The sequence below is a fragment of the Orbicella faveolata genome, unplaced genomic scaffold (assembly GCF_042242905.1).
Source record: "Orbicella faveolata isolate gen_17 unplaced genomic scaffold, um_ofav_v1 contig_1, whole genome shotgun sequence".
In the NCBI taxonomy this organism is placed as follows: domain Eukaryota; kingdom Metazoa; phylum Cnidaria; class Anthozoa; order Scleractinia; family Merulinidae; genus Orbicella; species Orbicella faveolata.
In genome coordinates this window covers 463,080-486,476 of record NW_028301536.1, presented here as the reverse complement: position 1 = coordinate 486,476, position 23,397 = coordinate 463,080, and the positions used below count along the sequence as shown (strand labels likewise).

The 23,397-nt window shown below is 38.0% G+C and overlaps 1 protein-coding gene across 2 annotated transcripts; it reads left to right on the top strand.

Annotated features, from left to right (window-relative positions):
* Positions 1-48: 48 nt before the first annotated feature.
* Positions 49-22,655, top strand: LOC110046289 (histone-lysine N-methyltransferase NSD2-like). Of its 2 annotated transcripts, XM_020751981.2 has the most exons (9): positions 119-452; positions 2,242-4,072; positions 4,434-4,642; positions 6,570-6,682; positions 8,821-9,076; positions 9,393-9,695; positions 10,049-10,198; positions 19,113-19,317; positions 20,293-20,431. In XM_020751981.2, the coding sequence occupies exons 1-8, from the start codon at positions 158-160 to the stop codon at positions 19,310-19,312; spliced, it is 3,357 nt and encodes a 1,118-aa protein (XP_020607640.2). In that variant the 5' UTR covers positions 119-157; the 3' UTR covers positions 19,313-19,317; positions 20,293-20,431. The 2 variants fall into 2 exon arrangements, with proteins under 2 accessions (XP_020607638.2, XP_020607640.2); XM_020751979.2 differs by lacking the exon at positions 19,113-19,317 and having other exon boundaries at positions 49-452; positions 20,293-22,655.
* The last annotated feature ends 742 nt before the right edge of the window (positions 22,656-23,397 follow it).

Genomic DNA, 23,397 nt, shown 5'->3' with positions numbered 1-23,397 from the left:
GCCAATTTTGAGCCATGTGTACCGCGGGAGCCAATCAGAATGTTTCAACCGTTGTTCCATCCGGCAACGCTTCGAAGTTAGTCGCTGCACGCCGCGAGTGATTTACTGCTTTTAACTTAATTTTGCCGCGTGGATTTCGACTCTGTCATCTTCTTGGATGGCAGCAGTAGAAACCAGAGGTGATAGTGGCGCCTCTGAACCTTCAGAGAGCCCCAGTTCGAAAGATTGCAAAGCTTCGTCGAGTCCAACTCAAAGTGCTTCGTGGCTAGTCGGTGATGTAGTTTGGTCAAAAATCCCGGGCCATCCATGGTGGCCTTCCATGGTTTCATACGACCCCAACACGGCTGTTTCCTTCAAGTACAAAGGAAGGGCAAGATATTATCACGTGCAGTTTTTCGGCCAGGATCCCTTTAGGGGCTGGGTGTCCGAGAGATCGATTCTGAAATTTGAAGGTAGGAGATTTAAGTGAATGCATTTACTGAGAAATTGACGAGGTCGGGCGATAAATCTAGCGTAAATCTTGCAAGGTTTTATCAATAATTGTGGGATTAATCTTAACACACTCCTGCTAGGTGTGATAATTAAACATATCGTTTTCTTCGTCGCCTGAAATAACGGCGGTGAATAATCGCTTGGCGATTTTAAGTTCAAAACCATTCTAAACCCCGCCATGTTTGTCCACATTTCATTCAAAACAAGTTGTTCAGTCACTTTCAAGAGAAATGGATTATAAAACTTTGTAACAATATTTGGGTTCTGCTTGAACTGGATTTTTAATCGGGAACTTTTTGCGGGGTCAAAACCGAAGTTTTTAGGCTACGGGGAATTGTTTTCGAATTGTAACTCGTCTATGTAAATATCCAAGTGGCTGGGTGTACTTGAGCTTCATAGTTTACAATATGTTTTGGCGCTTCGCCATGTATAGGTTAGATCGGTCGCTCAGCGCATGATCGAAAACAATGACAGCTGTTTTAGAAAGAAACTGTGAATTTTACCAAGAAGCAGTTATTGGTAGTGTTGCTATCTGCCCCTAATCCAATCTGTTTGTCTACTAAATGTGTCACATTTTCTTTTTCATAGAGAGGCCACATTTTCCAAAAAGTAACTCATTTATGAAAATAATTATCCATCCTTGCAGTAAGAGATTTTCATCTTTTCATGTCATAAAAATTTGCCAAGGGATCAGCTGGCCAAGATACATTGTATTATGCCCAATTATGATTTTCTGTCAATAAGTTACTTTTTTATTTGAAATCTGAAATCATCTGGCTTTTCATTTGATTTTCTTTTAAATGACTTTTCTTGACTTAAAGATAATGCCTCAGGCTCAAAATATTTTTAACATCATCTGGTTGTTTAGTTTAATGGCTGCCTTGCCATTTTCAAAAAAAAAAAAAAAAGAATTATCATTCTGAGAATTAAATAATCTTTTGCTGTTCAAAATGTCAATATTTGGCATAAAACCTTCAGAAGCAGCATATGAAATTAATGGTTTCTGCCAGACATCTCTAGCGTAGCTAAACCCTACTTGCAGATCTCTAGATATCTATTAATTATTTATATACTACTGGTAATGCAAGTTTCAAATGAGAAGCATAAACTTTATGACTCCCATAGATCTATTGTTTATGATATAAGACTATATTTTTTTTAAAAATTCAATTACAATTTCATGGAGATGCTTCATGAAGGCTGACAATATTTGCTGTAAGTTATGCAACAACTGCTTCGTCTGTCTTGTTTTTGACACCGGAGTAAATTAAAACTGAAATAGGCTAAAGGCTTTATCTGATTCTCTAAACCCTTTTGCTTTATTGGCATTCAAAACAGCTTAACTGACAAATAAGAAACTCTAAATCTTTAATTTAAAATATTGTTCTCCAAGATTATGATATTGTGCTGCTAGATTGAAAATAAGATTTGGTTATCATGTTTTTCTTTATAAAAGAGTCACATTTAGGGTGCATTTGATAGGAGTGTGTGTTTATTTTGACATTCTTAATACTCATTAGAAATAAACTTTAGCATCTCTTTCAAAATTCAAAATTAGGTTTGAGAATTTGGCTATCTTGATTTCTGTTGTTGACTACAATATCCCTGTGGTATATTTTTCTTAGTTTTTTGTAGAGAGATATTTAACTGGAGTCTTTAAACCTTACAGGTTTGATCTTAGACAAGACTGCTTTGGTATAAGTTTTGAGAAAATATTTTGGAATTTCATTAGTTATGTCTTTTCCTTAGGTCGACAACATTTTGAGAATTCTCTCCATGGAAAGCAACTCAAGATTGCTCAAAAGCATGTTGCACCTTGGGAAACTGCAGTGAAAGTAGCAGAAAAAGCAAAGCCTATGAACCGGCATGAACGCCAGTTGTGCTACACCTTTAAGTACTATGACAAAAATGAAGGGAAACGTCTTCCCCCCTTGAAAATGAAAAAGTTAAATGGCTTCACTTCGTTACCAGAGCAAGTGAACGGCATGGTTGATGAACATGCAAATGAAATGTCCGATCTCGGTAAAAGAGAAACTCTGATTCCGGAACTCAAGGACTTGAATGGAGACGCACATTGTCCTAATGGATTTAAGGACAACCCAAAGAAAGTTGCTAAGGAGAAGGTGCAGCGTAAAAGAAAACTGACTGCTGTAGTGGTAGCTTCAAAATCTGTTTCAAATGATGTTGAAACTCTGAAAAGTGTTGAGCCCCCAAAGAAAAGGAAGAAAAGGACTTCCAAGCAAAATAATGAATTGGATTCTTCCATTTGCTCGGATGTTGCCACTGACAAAATAGACATATCAATCAGGCTTAAGTTGCATGAAAAGTGTAATGGCTTGTACAATGGAAGTGTTAGTCCTCCTAGAATAAATGGAGAGGTTTCCTCTTTTGGAGCAAGCATGGAGGTATCACCAAACACTGCTCTAAAACTGAAAATCAGAAAGATAACACCTAAACAGAACCAACCAGAAGGAAAGCGTAAGAGAGGGCGGCCTCGAAATCCACAATTTGTCATTGTTAGTGAAGATCAAAAGGAAATGTCAAGTCATTCCCCTCTGCCAGTTAATGAAAAAAGTGGGAAAAATCCAGGCAGTGGAAAGGAATTGCCCACGCTATCAGAGGAAACTGGTAAGGACAAGACTCAAAACAAAAAGAAACGAGTCCGAAAACCCACCAGAAAGGCTCTGAGTGCTAAAGAAGTGGCAGTGTTGCCTACTAACGAAGTACCAGTGTTAGAGGAAAAAGAAAAAAAGGTTGAAGCTAAAAGTAAAAAGGTTGAAGAAAAAAAGAAAGAAATGCCTGAGCCAAATACTTCACTTGAAAGAGAAGATAGTGTGGCAGGTAGTGTGGAATCGTCAAGTGCAGGGGATGAGACAGGAAGCATAAAGAATGGTGCAACCGCTAAAAGGGATAAAGAAGCTGTTTGTATTGTCTGCGAACAACAGGAAAGTCTAATATTTTGCGAGGGCATCTGTGGCAATGCGTTTCATTTGGATTGTATAGGGCTGTCAGTTGTACCGAAGGGAAAGTTTGTCTGTGATGAGTGTGTGACTGGAAATCACTGCTGCTTCGTGTGTAGACAGACAGGAAATGTCAAACAGTGTTCACAGCCACTGTGTACAAAACACTACCATGAGGAATGTTTGAGACCATTTAAAACTGCAAAGTTTGATGGTGATCGCTTTTTTTGCCCACTCCACTTTTGCAGCACTTGTGTTACAAACAAGTCTTCGGTGTCGAGGGGACGAATGATTCGTTGTGTACGCTGCCCAATGGCATACCATCTTTCTGGCTGTCTTGTTGCAGGTTGTATTCCAATTAGTTCTCATTTTATGGTGTGTGCAAAGCACTTCTTACGTGAGAAAAATAAGGCACACCACACCCATGTCAACGTGAATTGGTGTTTTGTTTGCTCCATTGGAGGCACACTGATTTGTTGTGAGAGTTGTCCTGCTGCATTCCATCCCGAGTGCATTAGCTATGAGGGAATTCCTGAAGGGCATTTCTTTTGCAAAGATTGTACAGAAAACAAACAGCTTCTTTATGGAGATATTGTTTGGGTCAAGCTTGGAATGTACAGGTAACAAGGACAGCAAAAAAATCTACAAGAATGATTTGCTTGTTTGTTTTTTCTATCCTAAGCAATATAATGTAAAATTTGTTAGATAGCAGTTCTCCACAAAGAAGTAACAACGGGAAATTTGAAATGCTGTTATCTAATCAATTTGGCACAACATAACTATTTCTACACATCAAGTTCACCGGTACCCATTTATACACCTGGGTGGAGAGAGGCACTTAAGGATTTTTTTTAATTTTGAGCCTTGTTTAGGAAACTGAACTCAACCTTCCAGCCCAAAACTTTTGTGAAAGGCCTTACTCCTCTTTAGTTGTGGCACTTGAAATTCCTCAATTTCCTTAATGTTGATCTGTCTATGTAGGTGGTGGCCAGCACAGATTTGCAACCCAAGGGATGTTCCTACAAACATTCAGAACATGCGACATCAGCCGGGAGAGTTTCCAGTTATGTTTCTGGGCTCTCGTGACTATTACTGGATTCACAGAGGTCGAGTTTTCAGCTATCAAGAAGGCGACAAAGGCTCAACAGATTCCGGTAACAACAAACATCTGGCCAAGATTTTCAAACAAGGTGAGTAGGGTTTTTTTAAGTATTAGATTTGTGGGGGACAAAAAAAAACATTTGAGGTCACTTTTCAGAGTGATGCCTGCGATTCACTTTTAATCACTCTCAAAAGACCACAGTTCAAACCTGCATAATTACATTGAATAATTTGGATCTCAAAGTTGTTACGTCGTTCTTAGATTTTGTTATTTTTTTTATTTATTTTCAAAACAAAGAAACAGAAAGATAAATAAGTGGCACTGTCTTTAGAAAATGACGCATTTTAAAGTGGTACTATGATCAAAGTTTTACCCCTTGAGTTTTTAGGTGTATCACATAGAATTCCATGAAAGAATAAAAACTCCATTTACCATTTGCAAATATCTGCATTAGTTCTGGAGATATTTAAGTTTAAAAAATCTGTAAAATATGCAAATGAGATGACTGATGACGTCATACACTCAACCCAATTATATCAAGTATATAAATGAAGCTATCTTGGTCAATTTACAGCACAGACCATTGAAACTTGGTAGGCTAATAGTTCTACATGAAACACAGCTACGACTCTAAAAAATTCTGTTCCCATGGCAACTTATTCTTCTCCAGTCCCCACCCACTTGATTTCAATATGTTAGTGATTTGCAGCTCGGAAAACATTAAACGAGGCTACAACCTCTAGCTAACATATTTACATGCTTGCTGGATTATGCATATGAGGTACCATTAGCAAATATCAAAATGGAATGCCAAAGGTGGCCAGAAAAGCCTTTAATTTTGGGGAGGTCTGGAACCCAGCATGTTGCCATGGTAACAAAACTGTTAAACTTGTATTGTGGAGCACATTTAGTAGAATCCTTCAGCAAAGAATCAAACATTTCTGATACAAATTGGCTGAGATATCTTTCTTCATATTTGATCAAAATTTGGTTGAGTAGATGATGTCATCACTTGGCTAATTTGCATATTTTAAAAACTTGAATATCTCTGGAATGAAAAGAGATACTTGAAAATAGTAAACAACATTTTCCTTCTCATACAGACTACTTGTTTAAGTTTTAAAATGGCTTAGATAGGAAAGATTTGATTTTCGTCATAGTACCACTTTAAATCGTCAGTAGCTTTCATTTGAATATTTCCACCCTAGGGTTTCATTCACATACACAACAATTTGCTGGCAAGTCACACAAATGCCCTTATAGCCCTTAAAACAATAGACTGAGTTATTTGTTTATTGTGAATGAGTGGTAATAGAAGTTCCAGAGAATTGGAGGTAATGATTCACTGAAAATTTTGAGTATACGTCTTTAATTACTGTCATATGGTTGTCATTTAGTACTTCAATGCCAGATTTTATAAGTATTTACCTTGTGGCACTAAATTTTTCCAGGAGTTTATTTTTGCAAATCGGTGATGTTTTGTATTTTGCAGGACCTAATTCTTGTGATTGTAAAATTCTGGTTTTTCTTGCTGGGTACCAATATTATTTTTACGATTTTCAGGAAGTTCCCTTTAATTGAAATTACAATGTTTTTGCATTTTTAAATTAAACTGCATATAATTGTGAAGTGAAAAAATATGTAGAGACGTACAGTTATTAGTGTCACACTATCTCAATGACATCTGGCTCTTGTGCAGAATTGTAGATACTCTTCTCATTGGAGTACCCTCTAACGATCCTTTCCTAAAAACCTTTTTTTAGTTCTGAACATTTTGTTTCCCCTCCATCATTTTGTTTCTGAACAAAAGAGACATTTTAAATAAATGACAGCTACAAGGTTCTACTGGGGATGTTTGTATGTATACTCTCGCAACTGGAGTAAATTTTTGTGGATTGCAGAAAAATCCGCAAAAATCACAAAAATTAGTACCCTGCAAAAATTTAGTGCCACACGGTGAGCATTTTCAATGAAAGGAGAAATACAGTATCTCAACGTTTCTTGCTTCTGTTCAGCTCTTGTTGAGGCTAAACAGAAATATGCAGAATGGAGGGTGGCACAAGAGAACAAAGCCGAACAAGATCTTCAGAAGATGTCCAAGAAACCAGCTCCCTATAAACACATAAAGGTTAGGAATCTAGTTGAAATTTAAAATACATGCCATTGCGTGATTTGGTATGGTGGCACAGGCAATTGCTATTTATCTGGACATGCTTAGTGACCACAGAGACTGCCTACTGAATTCAGCAGGTAACTGTGAACCAAAACATTGCCTATGAAAACAAAGTACTGTATCTGCATAAACAGGAGAATCATATATATAGCAGGAAAACAGTTAAATCAAAAAGGGAACAGATCGTGGAGAAGTTGATATACGTGAAAAAAATAAATTTATAAAAAATTTGGGTAAAGTTTTTAAAACATGCTCCATGACATATGCCCTCTTGAATTGAAAGTTGGTGTCCAATACAAAGAAAGACAGATCATGATGGAAGCTAACTAAAGGTGTTGAACATGCTGCATTGAATTAATTTAGTGGCATGTCTGTGTGTTCGACTGAAATGTCCGCATAAATGTTTTAAAAACATATTCTGTTTGAAATACAGTTGAACCTCTGGTTGCAGCAGCCAGTATTCCAAAATACCAAAAGTTTCCACGTCAAATGACTATATTTGGAACCTCCTGTAAGCAATCACCTCGTAAATGGCTGCAACAACTTTTGGAGCTAAAAGTTTGAAAATTTCTTTTGTTTTTAACTGCCCGTAAGCGATCACTTGACAGATAAGGGAGAGAAAATTGGATAATAAGATGTTGCATCATTATTGCACCCCTGGGTAGTACAAGAGACGGAAATCTCTCCATGGGAAGTACCATATTTTTTATCAAAATACTTTTTTCACAAGAATGAAACATTTAAAACATGGGGTAAGCCTCTGCAGTTACCATATGTTAATGAGGCAAAATTTTGACCCCATATGTTCTAAATTCTCGTAGGCGACCACCTCCTGTAAGTAGCCACCTAGGCTTGACATTTTGGGTGGTCACTTCTGGGAGGTTTGACTGTATAACCATATTCAGACCATCAATTCACATGAATATTACCTGTTTATAGCCCGTGAATTTAAGGAGTTATTAGCCCAGTGGCTATTGATTTAGGTGAAAAGATGTTGGATGTTAAAATTTCGGACATTTTATTTTGAACGTTAAATTTTTTGACTCTTTTTATCTCATTTCGAACAAAGTTCGACAAAAATTTCAGAATCATTAAAGTAATCGTACATGAACAAAACACAAATTAGACTGAAACAACATCAATGAAAACGATAGTTTTGCTACACCCTCAAGGTTTTCCAGCGACGAGAAAATGACACGTATTCCATCAATTCATTGCATTGCAACTTTGGTGCTATGTAAAAGTTTTATACTGTGCTGTAAATAGTTTGGACAGTTTTATTTTTGGACACTTTTGTCTGCAATTTTAATCATCTGAATTTTTTGCGAGTAATGTATACTGTAACAGGTTTGTTTTCCTCCTGCGAACCATTCCCTGCTGTACCCATGGCAGTGGTATGCAACCTCGGGAGGTAAATAAAATACCAGGAAATTTGTTGCTCAAGTCTTCAAGGAAAACAAAAGTCCTTTCTATCCACATTGATTCATTCTCTTTCTTACATTCATACGTTTGACATGCATACAGTTGCAAACAACAATTTTTCATTCATTCTTTCATGTATGCACACGCTAATTGTACTTGACTTGAAGACAGCAACTCATTTCCACATTTTTAAAAGCCAGAGCATGATTTAGACAGTGAATTTTATTTTCTGTGCATTGAAAAATGCTGGTTGCTTCCTGCATCCATTTCATTGTTATTTGTCTTCTGTGTTATGGTCGATAAAAGAATCATATTTTCCTTATGAAGATTTCCATATTTTTTTCTTGTTTTACATTAATGTAAAAAAACTCAAATTTTGTATTTAATGTGCCCTGTAAAAATTTGATTAGTGCCCTGAACTTTAGATCAAATGGTGCTTGTATGAACTGTTCTTTGGCAAGGCTCTTTGCTTCAAGAGTGCCCCACTCCACGCAGGTGAACAGATGGGTAGTGACAAATAATATGCTGGGTGTAACCCAAGAATTGACTAGGATCCCGTCTGTCAGGAGTAGAAGTATTCTCTCCTTGGCCTCTGAGAAAACCCAAGATTACCATCAGCCTGTTGTGCTACTAGTTTCAAATGCAGACTTTCCTTATTTTTCTTATCCTAGGTAAACAAATGCACCACAGCTGTCCGAATGCTGATTGATCCTTCTGAGCTCCCTGTATGCGACTGCTCACCAGATAGTGAAAACCCATGTGGTCCTGAGGCCAACTGCCTGAATCGCATGCTGCAGTTTGAGTGTAATCCAACACGGTGCCTGTCAAAGGAGAATTGTCAGAACCAACGATTCCAAAAGAGGCAATATGTTGATTGTGAACCATTTAGAACATTACATCGTGGATGGGGGCTGCGATGCAAGGAAGGTGGGCAACGGAAAATTATTGATGAATAAATTAAATGCAATTTAGATGAAGAATATTTTATGTTGTAAAATAAATTACAACAGGAAATACAGTTTGGTAAATAACCGACAAAGCACTGCCTGTTATTGTCAAGTTAAGTGTTTGGAGAATTCTAAATGAAGCCATCAGGACAAAGTGAAGAACAGTTGCTGTCAAAGCTTTGTCAGCATGAGCTCACGAGAAGCGTTACTGGCTGGTCAAGAAACTGTACTATTTTCCACTTTTTGTCGTTAAAGAGAAGTCTCAACACCATTTTGTTATTTTCTGTCTATTCCAGATGTCAAAAAGGGCCAGTTTGTCATCGAGTATGTTGGGGAGCTCATTGATGAGGCCACTTGTCAAGAACGTGTGCGAAAAGGCGAAGACATCACAAACTACTACATGCTGACGATAGACAAGGACTGCATTATCGATGCTGGCCCCATGGGGAATCTGTCGCGGTTTATGAATCATAGCTGTGATCCAAACTGCGAGACACAGAAATGGACGGTCAATGGAGATGTTCGGGTGGGACTTTTTGCCTCGCGGGAAATCAAGGCAGGTGAAGAACTGACGTTTGATTACCAACTGGATTGCTTAGGTGAGTTTGATCATCCATCTTGCATCGTGGTCTGCTGGTTGAAAATGTCATACTTGACCAGTTTGTGACCACTACTGATGGTTTTGTTTTTAATGCTCAAGGAGTTGTATGTGCTACCATTGGTCAGTTTGAATTCATTATTGCATCATAAAGCAAACACCTGACGTCACGGTCATGCTTTATTTAAGAAATAACAAATTCTAAGCCGCGTATTACACTGTGATGAAACACGACAGGCATTTGTCCACAGTTTCTTGGTTTAAAGGAAATTCGTGGTGATGACTTTTTCCTCATGCATTATTGGGTTATATTAGGACATAGAGAGTTTGAAGTTTTTCTGAACATTCAAACAGGGAATGAAAAGAAGAAATGCCACTGTGGTGCTAAGAACTGTAGCAGTTTTCTTGGAGTGAGACCCAAGAACCAGATCCAAGATGAAAAACCGAAAAAGGCAGGAGACAAGAGAAAAAAGAAGAAAATCAAAAAGCCTGTTGTCAAAGAAGGTATGTGCCAAGTTTACGTAAAAAAAAAAGTTGAAATGGGAATTTATGGCTCTAAACGGTTACTGCAATGATCTTACTGTAATCAGGATAAAACACAAATGTTATTGTTCAGTAAAGCTATGGAAATCAGAAACAATATTTCTGGAATCGTGGATTGGCTAGATATGTGCCTGGTAAGCATTCTCACAGAACCTTGCATACATGCAAAAGAGCTGGGTTGTTGCAAATTTTTAAAAGTAGGCAGCTTTACAATTGAAGTTATTGGCTGATTTTACAATCATTTTTAAAGAATCAGGCCACTTGCTCAGTTGAGTAGCCCACTGAGATTATATATAATAGATTGTGATTTTGGCCAGTAGCAAGCTACTTTCCACAACCCTGAGTGAGTATGACGGAGTTGTTTGGGTGACAGCTCTGTGAAAATGTTTTGTAAGTTGCTATTTTATATGTATTTCCATAATTGAAGGGGTGAGTGCAAAACCATGCTAAGTGACGATTTGGGTGAAAAAAAAAATTTTCACGAAAGGGCTTGAATTTTTGCATGCGGTCTTCAATGTAATAGAAAAACGTGGTCCTGTATTTTTGTCGCTGGTTTTTGCTTCGTTTATAAAGACGCCGCTAGGAAAACCGAGTGGTTTTTCTGCATACGCAATATCTCGAAAACGAAGCGAAGCTTAGCGGAAAAACTACGGGACATTGTTAAACATACCTACACAAAACTGTATGGGAAATTTGGAGCGTTTTCGACAAAGTTCACTCTTGATTAAAATACCTAGCGCCCTTTTCCCGCCGAGGTCTTCAAATAAACGAAGCCGGACCTTTGTTATGATAAACAGAGCCGACCCTTTGTTATAATAGCCAAGCCAAGCCAAGCCTTTGTTATAAGTCGAAGTCTCGCCTCGGTTTATTATAACAAAGGATCGGCCCGCCGCGACCGCAAGGACTTTGATTTTACTTAGAAACCAGCAAAATGTCAATTTCACGCAACTTATATAAGCTCAAATTTATTGATTTCAGGTCAAAAGTGGTTAAAACGTTGACTCATGTTAACGCGCGACGGCAAGGATGTTGATTTCTCTTAGAGAGCAGCAAAATGTCAATTTCACGCAACGTAAAAGCTCAAAAATGTCGATTTCAGGTCTAAATAGGTCAAAATGCTGATTTCACGTTAACGCGTGACGGCAAGGATGTTGATTTCACTTAGAAAACAGCAAAATGTTAATTTCACGCAGCGTATAAGCTCAAAAATGTTGATTTCAGCTCTAAATAGGTCAAAATGCTGATTTCACGGTAGCGCTTGACGGCAAGGATGTTGATTTCACTTAGAGAGCAGCAAAATGTCAATTTCACGCAACGTAAAAGCTCAAAAATGTCGATTTCAGGTCAAAAAAGGTTTAAATGTTGATTCCATGTTAACCCGTGACGGAAAGGTTGTTGATTTCACTTAGAAAACAGCAAAATGTTGATTTCACGCAACGTATAAGCTCAAAAATGTTGATTTCAGCTCTAAATAGGTCAAAATGCTGATTTCACGTTAACGCGTGACGGCAAGGATGTTGATTTCACTTAGAAAACAGCAAAATGTTAATTTCACGCAGCGTATAAGTTCAAAAATGTTGATTTCAGCTCTAAATAGGTCAAAATGCTGATTTCACGGTAGCGCTTGACGGCAAGGATGTTGATTTCACTTAGAGAGCAGCAAAATGTCAATTTCACGCAACGTAAAAGCTCAAAAATGTCGATTTCAGGTCAAAAAAGGTTTAAATGTTGATTTCATGTTAACCCGTGACGGAAAGGTTGTTGATTTCACTTAGAAAACAGCAAAATGTTGATTTCACGCAACGTATAAGCTCAAAAATGTTGATTTCAGCTCTAAATAGGTCAAAATGCTGATTTCACGTTAACGCGTGACGGCAAGGATGTTGATTTCACTTAGAAAACAGCAAAATGTTAATTTCACGCAGCGTATAAGCTCAAAAATGTTGATTTCAGCTCTAAATAGGTCAAAATGCTGATTTCACGGTAGCGCTTGACGGCAAGGATGTTGATTTCACTTAGAGAGCAGCAAAATGTCAATTTCACGCAACGTAAAAGCTCAAAAATGTCGATTTCAGGTCAAAAAAGGTTTAAATGTTGATTTCATGTTAACCCGTGACGGAAAGGTTGTTGATTTCACTTAGAAAACAGCAAAATGTTGGTTTCACGCAACGTATAAGCTCAAAAATGTTGATTTCAGCTCTAAATAGGTCAAAATGCTGATTTCACGTTAACGCGTGACGGCAAGGATGTTGATTTCACTTAGAAAACAGCAAAATGTTAATTTCACGCAGCGTATAAGTTCAAAAATGTTGATTTCAGCTCTAAATAGGTCAAAATGCTGATTTCACGGTAGCGCTTGACGGCAAGGATGTTGATTTCACTTAGAGAGCAGCAAAATGTCAATTTCACGCAACGTAAAAGCTCAAAAATGTCGATTTCAGGTCAAAAAAGGTTTAAATGTTGATTTCATGTTAACCCGTGACGGAAAGGTTGTTGATTTCACTTAGAAAACAGCAAAATGTTGATTTCACGCAACGTATAAGCTCAAAAATGTTGATTTCAGCTCTAAATAGGTCAAAATGCTGATTTCACGGTAGCGCTTGACGGCAAGGATGTTGATTTCACTTAGAAAACAGCAAAATGTTGATTTCACGCAGCGTATAAGCTCAAAAATGTCGATTTCAGCTCTAAATAGGTCAAAATGCTGATTTCACGTTAACGCGTGACGGCAAGGATGTTGATTTCACTTAGAAAACAGCAAAATGTTAATTTCACGCAACGTATAAGCTCAAAAATGTTGATTTCAGGTTTAAATAGGTAAAATATGGCGGCCGGAAAATAGTGTTAACATCTGGAACTTACTTTGGTTATCTGGGACAATGACTATCTGCACTGAACAAATAAACATCAAATAAGCACTTTTCCAAATACAGCAACGTCTTAAATGGCTAAAAATCACGAGATAATACATATTTTTCGACAAACGCGATCGTAGCTTTATGTCACGCACCGCCTAACAGTTTAACAAATTAACCCTTCTGCGCAACGTACGGGTCTCCATACATCTGCATGTCCGCTGATCCCAGAAGTTCAAAAACACTACAAATCATGCCGATATGAAATAAAATCAAAGCAACCTGGATCACAGATCTATGTTACAATCGATCGCTACTTGTTGGCCATTATTATCTTTAAATGAAAAAAGCCGAAACAGTCTAGTTACCAGTTCGAGAAACGCGAGCAGAACGTGATCGCAATGCATGCCGGGAAGGGTCTTTACACCTCGTGCGCGGGAAAACATGGCGGTCGATACAAGACAAATTTTATAAGTCAAAAACCAGTTCTCGCTTTCCAAACTTTGACACTAGCAACGCTTGGCAAATGGGCCACAACTCACGAGAGGGTATTTTTCTTGGGCAAGAACTGCTCTTGGACTTTGCTGCCTGGCTCGATCTGACTTCGAACGCCGATAACACGATTACGGTATATCAGCTACCTTCGAAGTTTCAGAACACATTTTGATTCTTTAAAACGTGCTGATGACTTACGGGTTTATCGAGGCTTTATGATGCCTCTCAACCACCAGGCAGGCACACAAGGTACTTTAACACAATGCTTAAGATATTAGTTGACAGAGCTCTAATGCGGCACATCTCTTTTTAGTTCGATGGTATTTCGTTTGCCGCTCGATCGATTCACGTGTTGTGCTCACGTCACAATAGCCGATGTAAACAATCTGTTCCCAGATTTCCGCTCTATATATGCTGTGAGATTTGATTTTGACTTCATACACTATAAACAGTCTGCCTGTTTGCTGTTCAACAAATAAACTCCTTAAGACATGGCTGGGAAAAGCCAAGTATTTTTGCATACGTTATAACTCGAAAACGAAGCAAAATCCAGCGACAAAAATACAGGGCCGCGTTTTTCTATTACATTGAAGACCACATGCAAAAATTCAAGCCCTTTCGCGAAAATTTTTTTTTTCACCCAAATCGTCACTTAGCATGGTTTTGCACTCACCCCTTCAATAAAGCTCTCTGCACGCATTGCAGGCCTATGATGAGGGAGCATAAAAGCTCTCTGCACGCATTGCAGGCCTATGATGAGGGAGCATTATAAAGCTCTCTGCACGCATTGCAGGCCTATGATGAGGGAGCATAAAAGCTCTCTGCACGCATTGCAGGCCTATGATGAGGGAGCATTGAAGGGGTGAGTGCAAAACCATGCTAAGTGACGATTTGGGTGAAAAAAAAAATTTTCACGAAAGGGCTTGAATTTTTGCATGCGGTCTTCAATGTAATAGAAAAACGTGGTCCTGTATTTTTGTCGCTGGTTTTTGCTTCGTTTATAAAGACGCCGCTAGGAAAACCGAGTGGTTTTTCTGCATACGCAATATCTCGAAAACGAAGCGAAGCTTAGCGGAAAAACTACGGGACATTGTTAAACATACCTACACAAAACTGTATGGGAAATTTGGAGCGTTTTCGACAAAGTTCACTCTTGATTAAAATACCTAGCGCCCTTTTCCCGCCGAGGTCTTCAAATAAACGAAGCCGGACCTTTGTTATGATAAACAGAGCCGACCCTTTGTTATAATAGCCAAGCCAAGCCAAGCCTTTGTTATAAGTCGAAGTCTCGCCTCGGTTTATTATAACAAAGGATCGGCCCGCCGCGACCGCAAGGACTTTGATTTTACTTAGAAACCAGCAAAATGTCAATTTCACGCAACTTATATAAGCTCAAATTTATTGATTTCAGGTCAAAAGTGGTTAAAACGTTGACTCATGTTAACGCGCGACGGCAAGGATGTTGATTTCTCTTAGAGAGCAGCAAAATGTCAATTTCACGCAACGTAAAAGCTCAAAAATGTCGATTTCAGCTCTAAATAGGTCAAAATGCTGATTTCACGTTAACGCGTGACGGCAAGGATGTTGATTTCACTTAGAAAACAGCAAAATGTTAATTTCACGCAGCGTATAAGCTCAAAAATGTTGATTTCAGCTCTAAATAGGTCAAAATGCTGATTTCACGGTAGCGCTTGACGGCAAGGATGTTGATTTCACTTAGAGAGCAGCAAAATGTCAATTTCACGCAACGTAAAAGCTCAAAAATGTCGATTTCAGGTCAAAAAAGGTTTAAATGTTGATTTCATGTTAACCCGTGACGGAAAGGTTGTTGATTTCACTTAGAAAACAGCAAAATGTTGATTTCACGCAACGTATAAGCTCAAAAATGTTGATTTCAGCTCTAAATAGGTCAAAATGCTGATTTCACGTTAACGCGTGACGGCAAGGATGTTGATTTCACTTAGAAAACAGCAAAATGTTAATTTCACGCAGCGTATAAGTTCAAAAATGTTGATTTCAGCTCTAAATAGGTCAAAATGCTGATTTCACGGTAGCGCTTGACGGCAAGGATGTTGATTTCACTTAGAGAGCAGCAAAATGTCAATTTCACGCAACGTAAAAGCTCAAAAATGTCGATTTCAGGTCAAAAAAGGTTTAAATGTTGATTTCATGTTAACCCGTGACGGAAAGGTTGTTGATTTCACTTAGAAAACAGCAAAATGTTGATTTCACGCAACGTATAAGCTCAAAAATGTTGATTTCAGCTCTAAATAGGTCAAAATGCTGATTTCACGTTAACGCGTGACGGCAAGGATGTTGATTTCACTTAGAAAACAGCAAAATGTTAATTTCACGCAGCGTATAAGTTCAAAAATGTTGATTTCAGCTCTAAATAGGTCAAAATGCTGATTTCACGGTAGCGCTTGACGGCAAGGATGTTGATTTCACTTAGAGAGCAGCAAAATGTCAATTTCACGCAACGTAAAAGCTCAAAAATGTCGATTTCAGGTCAAAAAAGGTTTAAGTGTTGATTTCATGTTAACCCGTGACGGAAAGGTTGTTGATTTCACTTAGAAAACAGCAAAATGTTGATTTCACGCAACGTATAAGCTCAAAAATGTTGATTTCAGCTCTAAATAGGTCAAAATGCTGATTTCACGTTAACGCGTGACGGCAAGGATGTTGATTTCACTTAGAAAACAGCAAAATGTTAATTTCACGCAGCGTATAAGTTCAAAAATGTTGATTTCAGCTCTAAATAGGTCAAAATGCTGATTTCACGGTAGCGCTTGACGGCAAGGATGTTGATTTCACTTAGAGAGCAGCAAAATGTCAATTTCACGCAACGTAAAAGCTCAAAAATGTCGATTTCAGGTCAAAAAAGGTTTAAATGTTGATTTCATGTTAACCCGTGACGGAAAGGTTGTTGATTTCACTTAGAAAACAGCAAAATGTTGGTTTCACGCAACGTATAAGCTCAAAAATGTTGATTTCAGCTCTAAATAGGTCAAAATGCTGATTTCACGGTAGCGCTTGATGGCAAGGATGTTGATTTCACTTAGAAAACAGCAAAATGTTAATTTCACGCAGCGTATAAGCTCAAAAATGTCGATTTCAGCTCTAAATAGGTCAAAATGCTGATTTCACGGTAGCGCTTGACGGCAAGGATGTTGATTTCACTTAGAGAGCAGCAAAATGTCAATTTCACGCAACGTAAAAGCTCAAAAATGTCGATTTCAGGTCAAAAAAGGTTTAAATGTTGATTTCATGTTAACCCGTGACGGAAAGGTTGTTGATTTCACTTAGAAAACAGCAAAATGTTGATTTCACGCAACGTATAAGCTCAAAAATGTTGATTTCAGCTCTAAATAGGTCAAAATGCTGATTTCACGGTAGCGCTTGATGGCAAGGATGTTGATTTCACTTAGAAAACAGCAAAATGTTAATTTCACGCAGCGTATAAGCTCAAAAATGTCGATTTCAGCTCTAAATAGGTCAAAATGCTGATTTCACGTTAACGCGTGACGGCAAGGATGTTGATTTCACTTAGAAAACAGCAAAATGTTAATTTCACGCAACGTATAAGCTCAAAAATGTTGATTTCAGGTTTAAATAGGTAAAATATGGCGGCCGGAAAATAGTGTTAACATCTGGAACTTACTTTGGTTATCTGGGACAATGACTATCTGCACTGAACAAATAAACATCAAATAAGCACTTTTCCAAATACAGCAACGTCTTAAATGGCTAAAAATCACGAGATAATACATATTTTTCGACAAACGCGATCGTAGCTTTATGTCACGCACCGCCTAACAGTTTAACAAATTAACCCTTCTGCGCAACGTACGGGTCTCCATACATCTGCATGTCCGCTGATCCCAGAAGTTCAAAAACACTACAAATCATGCCGATATGAAATAAAATCAAAGCAACCTGGATCACAGATCTATGTTACAATCGATCGCTACTTGTTGGCCATTATTATCTTTAAATGAAAAAAGCCGAAACAGTCTAGTTACCAGTTCGAGAAACGCGAGCAGAACGTGATCGCAATGCATGCCGGGAAGGGTCTTTACACCTCGTGCGCGGGAAAACATGGCGGTCGATACAAGACAAATTTTATAAGTCAAAAACCAGTTCTCGCTTTCCAAACTTTGACACTAGCAACGCTTGGCAAATGGGCCACAACTCACGAGAGGGTATTTTTCTTGGGCAAGAACTGCTCTTGGACTTTGCTGCCTGGCTCGATCTGACTTCGAACGCCGATAACACGATTACGGTATATCAGCTACCTTCGAAGTTTCAGAACACATTTTGATTCTTTAAAACGTGCTGATGACTTACGGGTTTATCGAGGCTTTATGATGCCTCTCAACCACCAGGCAGGCACACAAGGTACTTTAACACAATGCTTAAGATATTAGTTGACAGAGCTCTAATGCGGCACATCTCTTTTTAGTTCGATGGTATTTCGTTTGCCGCTCGATCGATTCACGTGTTGTGCTCACGTCACAATAGCCGATGTAAACAATCTGTTCCCAGATTTCCGCTCTATATATGCTGTGAGATTTGATTTTGACTTCATACACTATAAACAGTCTGCCTGTTTGCTGTTCAACAAATAAACTCCTTAAGACATGGCTGGGAAAAGCCAAGTATTTTTGCATACGTTATAACTCGAAAACGAAGCAAAATCCAGCGACAAAAATACAGGGCCGCGTTTTTCTATTACATTGAAGACCACATGCAAAAATTCAAGCCCTTTCGCGAAAATTTTTTTTTTCACCCAAATCGTCACTTAGCATGGTTTTGCACTCACCCCTTCAATTATTTCACACATTCTTTACAGCAACTTTGTTTCAATAATGATTTTTTTAACCATAATTATGGTAATATTTATATTTAAATCATAATGATTGAATTAATTTCTAAAAGAGCTATTAAAGCTGGTCGTAATTTGCTGCCAAAGCTCTTTATCTTCCATTTTACTGTTAAAAAAGTGCTTAATTTGTATATGGTCTAATATTGATTGAAAGTTAGAGTTTTAATTATGATAGAGACATTATTACTCTATATTTTCTTTTCCAAGCCATGGCTTTAAACTGTTTATCATTTTAAGCCTGAACAGTGTTAAGCAGTCTTTTCCTGAAATAAAAACTACTTTAACAGTGAGTAATGACCTTAAAGTGTAAAAGCTTGATACTAAACCTTTTAAACTAATTTGCACTAAATCCTGTAAATATACTGCAATGTACTTTGGAACCACAGTCGTGACATTAGAAAATGACAAAGCTGACCCTCTAGTAAATATAGTTATGAATTAACTTGCAACCTTTGGATTAAATTATTCCCCCTTCACATTCACAGTGGAATGTTTATTTTTCAATGGAACATTTTCAAACACTGTTTAATGAATCTTAGCAGCCTATTGTCCCACATTTCCCTGTTTTATAACAACACCCCTTGTTAAAATTTGTTTGAAAAACACTGTAACTGAAGCAAGCATTTTTGTTTGGCTTCAGATACACCAGTGTGCGCGGAGCATCGCAAGCGGCCCCCTCCTCTTCCAGCTGTTCGTCCTGAGGCCAGTAGTGAGCATGGCACAAGTTGTAACACCACTGACCAAGCGATAAAACTCACGGGCACTTCTCCTCTCAATAGCGCCTTGCCGTGGACCTATAGCCCACTTCCATCAGGGCTGACCTTAAACAATAATGCATAGACAAGGTGTGCTAAAACTTAATAACAAATAAGATTCAGAAAGAAGATGTAAAGTCATAGGAAGTGGTTCATTTGGAATAAACACTTGTGAACTATAACTAAATACAGTTATTAATATATTTATAAAAAAAAGTAATTAATATATTTATAAAAAGGTACATATTATTTGAGTTAAACACATGTAAGTGTTTTTATTAACTTGTTAGTCATCTTGCTTCAAATCTGGTTACAGTTCTTATTTTGTCTGTGGACTGCCACACAGAATCAAAGTGTATCTTTGGTTTTCTTTTGATCTACCTATGTTTCACTGTGTTGCTGATAAAAGTCAGTGATTTGGTCAAGAAATCAGCTGATGTTAAATTGTTGGAAATGATTTTTGTTATTAATTTTTACTTGTTATCATACTTAAGAGCTTCACTACCTGTCAGGTTATTAAGGTGATATTTAAACTACCTTGCCGTAAATTCATGATGATCATAAATCAATTAAATCTTCACTATTATAAGTGTAAAAAGCAGAGAACTAGTCAGCAGAGTTTTTGTAAACTTTGGCTGCAAAATAACTCTATATCAGGGCGCCTTTCAGTGAGATGTGAATGTTGAATTTCAAACCCTCACTAACAATTATGTTTTTGGCAGCCATAAATCACAATTACTACAACTATGAATCAAACTTTAGAAAAAGAAACAAGCAAAATGGATCCAATTCTTTTGAACCCATTGAAGTAAACTTTTGTCTCCTGGGGATTAACAGCGACAAAACACAAAGGGAGACTGGGAGACTTTTTTATTGAAAGGCACAGTAGTAAACATAATTTATAAATTTGGCTGTCTTTGCTTTCTTGATTTGAGATTTTATTCTGCACTGAGTGTGAGGCACTTCACAGACACCTCATCTTCTGTGACTTGGACTTGCTTGCAGAATGCATGCTCAGGTATTGGAAGCTAAACGATTGCCAACTAGCCTCTTCTCTAATTTCAGTTCACGAAGATGAATGCTACATCTGCGGTGATGGTGGTGAACTTCTCCTGTGCGACAAGGTAGGCTGTTCAAAGTGCTACCACAGGGACTGCCTCGGAGGTAATGTCACCACTCGTGGCAAGTGGATCTGTCCATGGCACTTCTGCGACGACTGCGGCAAGACAGCAAACATCTTGTGCTCTGAATGTCCAAATTCCTACTGTAAAACTCACGCGTTTGGTCAAATCACAGAGCTAGGAAATGGAATTCCTGTCTGCTGTGACCACATTCTGACACGGAAGAAGACAACACAAAATCAAGCAGAGGATGACAATGACGGTGATGACTCGGTGGCCAGTGCTGGTATTGAATAGATTCAGCTCGAAGTCTGGGGCAGATTTTACACTATGTTTTTAGTACTGTTAGCAGATTTTACTTTGTAGAGTTAGTGTTACACCTTTCACATAAGAATAACCTTATTTGTATTCCGTACATGTATGTAGTTGTAAATTAGGGACGTTGGAAGCTTGCAAAATAGATTTTCCTCAGACGAACTGACTGTATTTTAAGTTATTTTGTAATTCGATCAAGATGCATTTCCCAAGTGCATTTCCTTTGGATCCTGCACGTTGAAAATGAATCATAAAACAAATTGCCAAAATGAAGGGAGCATGGCTTGTTCTTGAACACTGGCTGAATATTATTACCTTCATTATTTTTCAACATTTGACAGATATTTCCTTAGACATGACATTTTACAGTAGGGATCTAATATGTTACTCTTGCCTGTTTAACCTGTTTTGACATAAATAATCTATGATTTCATTCATTACATTCAGGGCAAACATTAATAAATAAATTAAATTGGACAAACCAGCTGGCAAAAATAGACTCTTCTTGTGCTCTTGTGCAATTTTTCAAGTTTAATAGTCAACAACAGTTTTGAACCTGTTCTGTTAGACAACTTTCCAACTTGGTTAAGTGTTGTCATGAATCAAATAGAAGAAGGAGATACCTTTAAGAGTAATGTTGGGCAATCGACCCAGCTAAGGTGCTTTGACTGTCTGTCCATCCCACAATCAATCATACTAATTTCCTGTACATTTCTTCTGATGTTCTCTCTTGTTTGGTGGAAGACATTATCCCATACTTAATGATTTTCTGTACTCTAAATATGAGAATTAGGGAGATGAATGCTTGGTTTTAACGCAGTGAAGTTTACTACTATAGTTTTACATTTTACTCAACCATAACACAAACTGATTAGCCAGGTTGTGAATTGCTTTGAATGCTTTGCCTGTGATTGATGACAGTTAATATTTGAAGTGACAAACCTAGAGGGCTTACATAGATAATAGCGCTACCATTTCTTTTATGTCTTCTGAAGTGCTTATATTTATTTGGAGGTTTAATTTCATTTCTAACTTAGCGATCTAGAATATTGTGGAAAGCATGGAAGTAACATAGGCCATGCATTCATTACTTGCCTTCAATGTTTAAACCCCTTGCTTTCTAAGAGTCAAACTTGGCATCCGGTTGTAGTTCTCTTTAACTGTATGAGTGGCTGGCTTGGTATGGGTAGTAATGCCTCTATGTGACCAATGACATGTGAGCTATTTAGCAATATGTTCAAGTAACGCTTTTAGTTTCCTTTACAAAGTGTTTCTAACTTTGAAGTCTGTGGATGAAACCCTAGTGTGTGACCATTCAAATGGTAGCTATTGAGCAGTACTTTCATGTGGTACTGTTTATTATGTTCCAAGGTTGCTCTAACACCAAACTTGTAAGTTTGTGGATAAAACCCTAGTGTGTAACCATTGGATAAGGTGCTAGTGAGCATTACTTTCTTTTGGTCGTGTTTGTTTTTCGGAAATTTCAAATCTTCTCAATTTTTACCTCGAAGGGGTTACAAACATCTTGGGGGGGGGGGGGGTAGAGGAGTTATTACAGTAGATAGTTATTACATTTCCTTGTGACAATCATTTGCGGCGTTTAGCTTCATCACAACGTTACAAATCCATTTGTATCCAGGTTGACATTTTCTTTGCTCAAGTCTGTTATTATCCCAAAAACAGACTCTAATTCATGACAGGTAGATTGTAGCGTGACACCCGTTCCGGAGTCACGCAAGGATGTGCACCATAGGCGTGACTCCGTGTTCCGGTGGTAAGTTGTTACAATTTGTAGACTAATCTTTTTTGTATTTTTTTTAAACTAAAATTCAATTTTGCTGGGATTGTAAGGAATGGCTTCTAATGTTGGAAAGAAAGTCTTTACTTGAGAGTTTTATTCTTTGTTTGCAATGTTGTTAATTGATTGCAGTGTTTTTAAAATCATGATACCTGGTCTCTGTATTGACCTTGAAATAAATGACTGTCGTAGCATCTTGTGCTGAAGTTGTATTATACCAGTCTCCCTCGGTCATTTTATTCGTCACTCAACTCTCCAGTCCACCGTCCGTAACCCGTGCGTAAAGGTTGACTTAGTGACACCATTATTTTTTGAGGGTTAGTAGGGGAGGAGTTGGGCAAATTCCAAAAGAAATCCTTCACCGCTAAAACTGGTGAAAAACAAAAGTGCAAGAAGAGCCATGGAAAAAATCGAGCAAGTGCTTTTTACTATCATTATTTGGACTTTTGATGTCAAAAATTCTGGCACAAGCTATTGCCCACCCAGACTTTCTAACAGTCCTTTTCAGTAATTCTTCCCTGTCCTGTTAGTGTCGCGACTTACGTTGCTCGAAGATTCGCTCGAGGGAGATGAATAAGCGAAGGATTAGGCAAAGGTCGACTCGTGGCAAGTCTATTGCCCACCCCAAAACAATCACACCCACTTTTAAAGGTGAAATAAAATTTTGTTCTCCAGACGATTGTCCACCCCCCTCACAATATGATGTCCAATGAGAATCAAACTGCGAAAGAAAAAACTCCATGGTCGTAATCTATTAGCTACCTCGTCTTCCGCCTTCCCTGTTCAGTTAAAGCGCGTTGCCCGCGGTATTGTGGGCCTGTTATACGGAAAAATGCAACGAAACGTAACCATCAAGCACCGCGCTCTTTGTTTCCCGCTCTTCACCGACGTAATGCAACGGCGAGTGGGAACGAGGCAGATCTATCACGTTTTCGT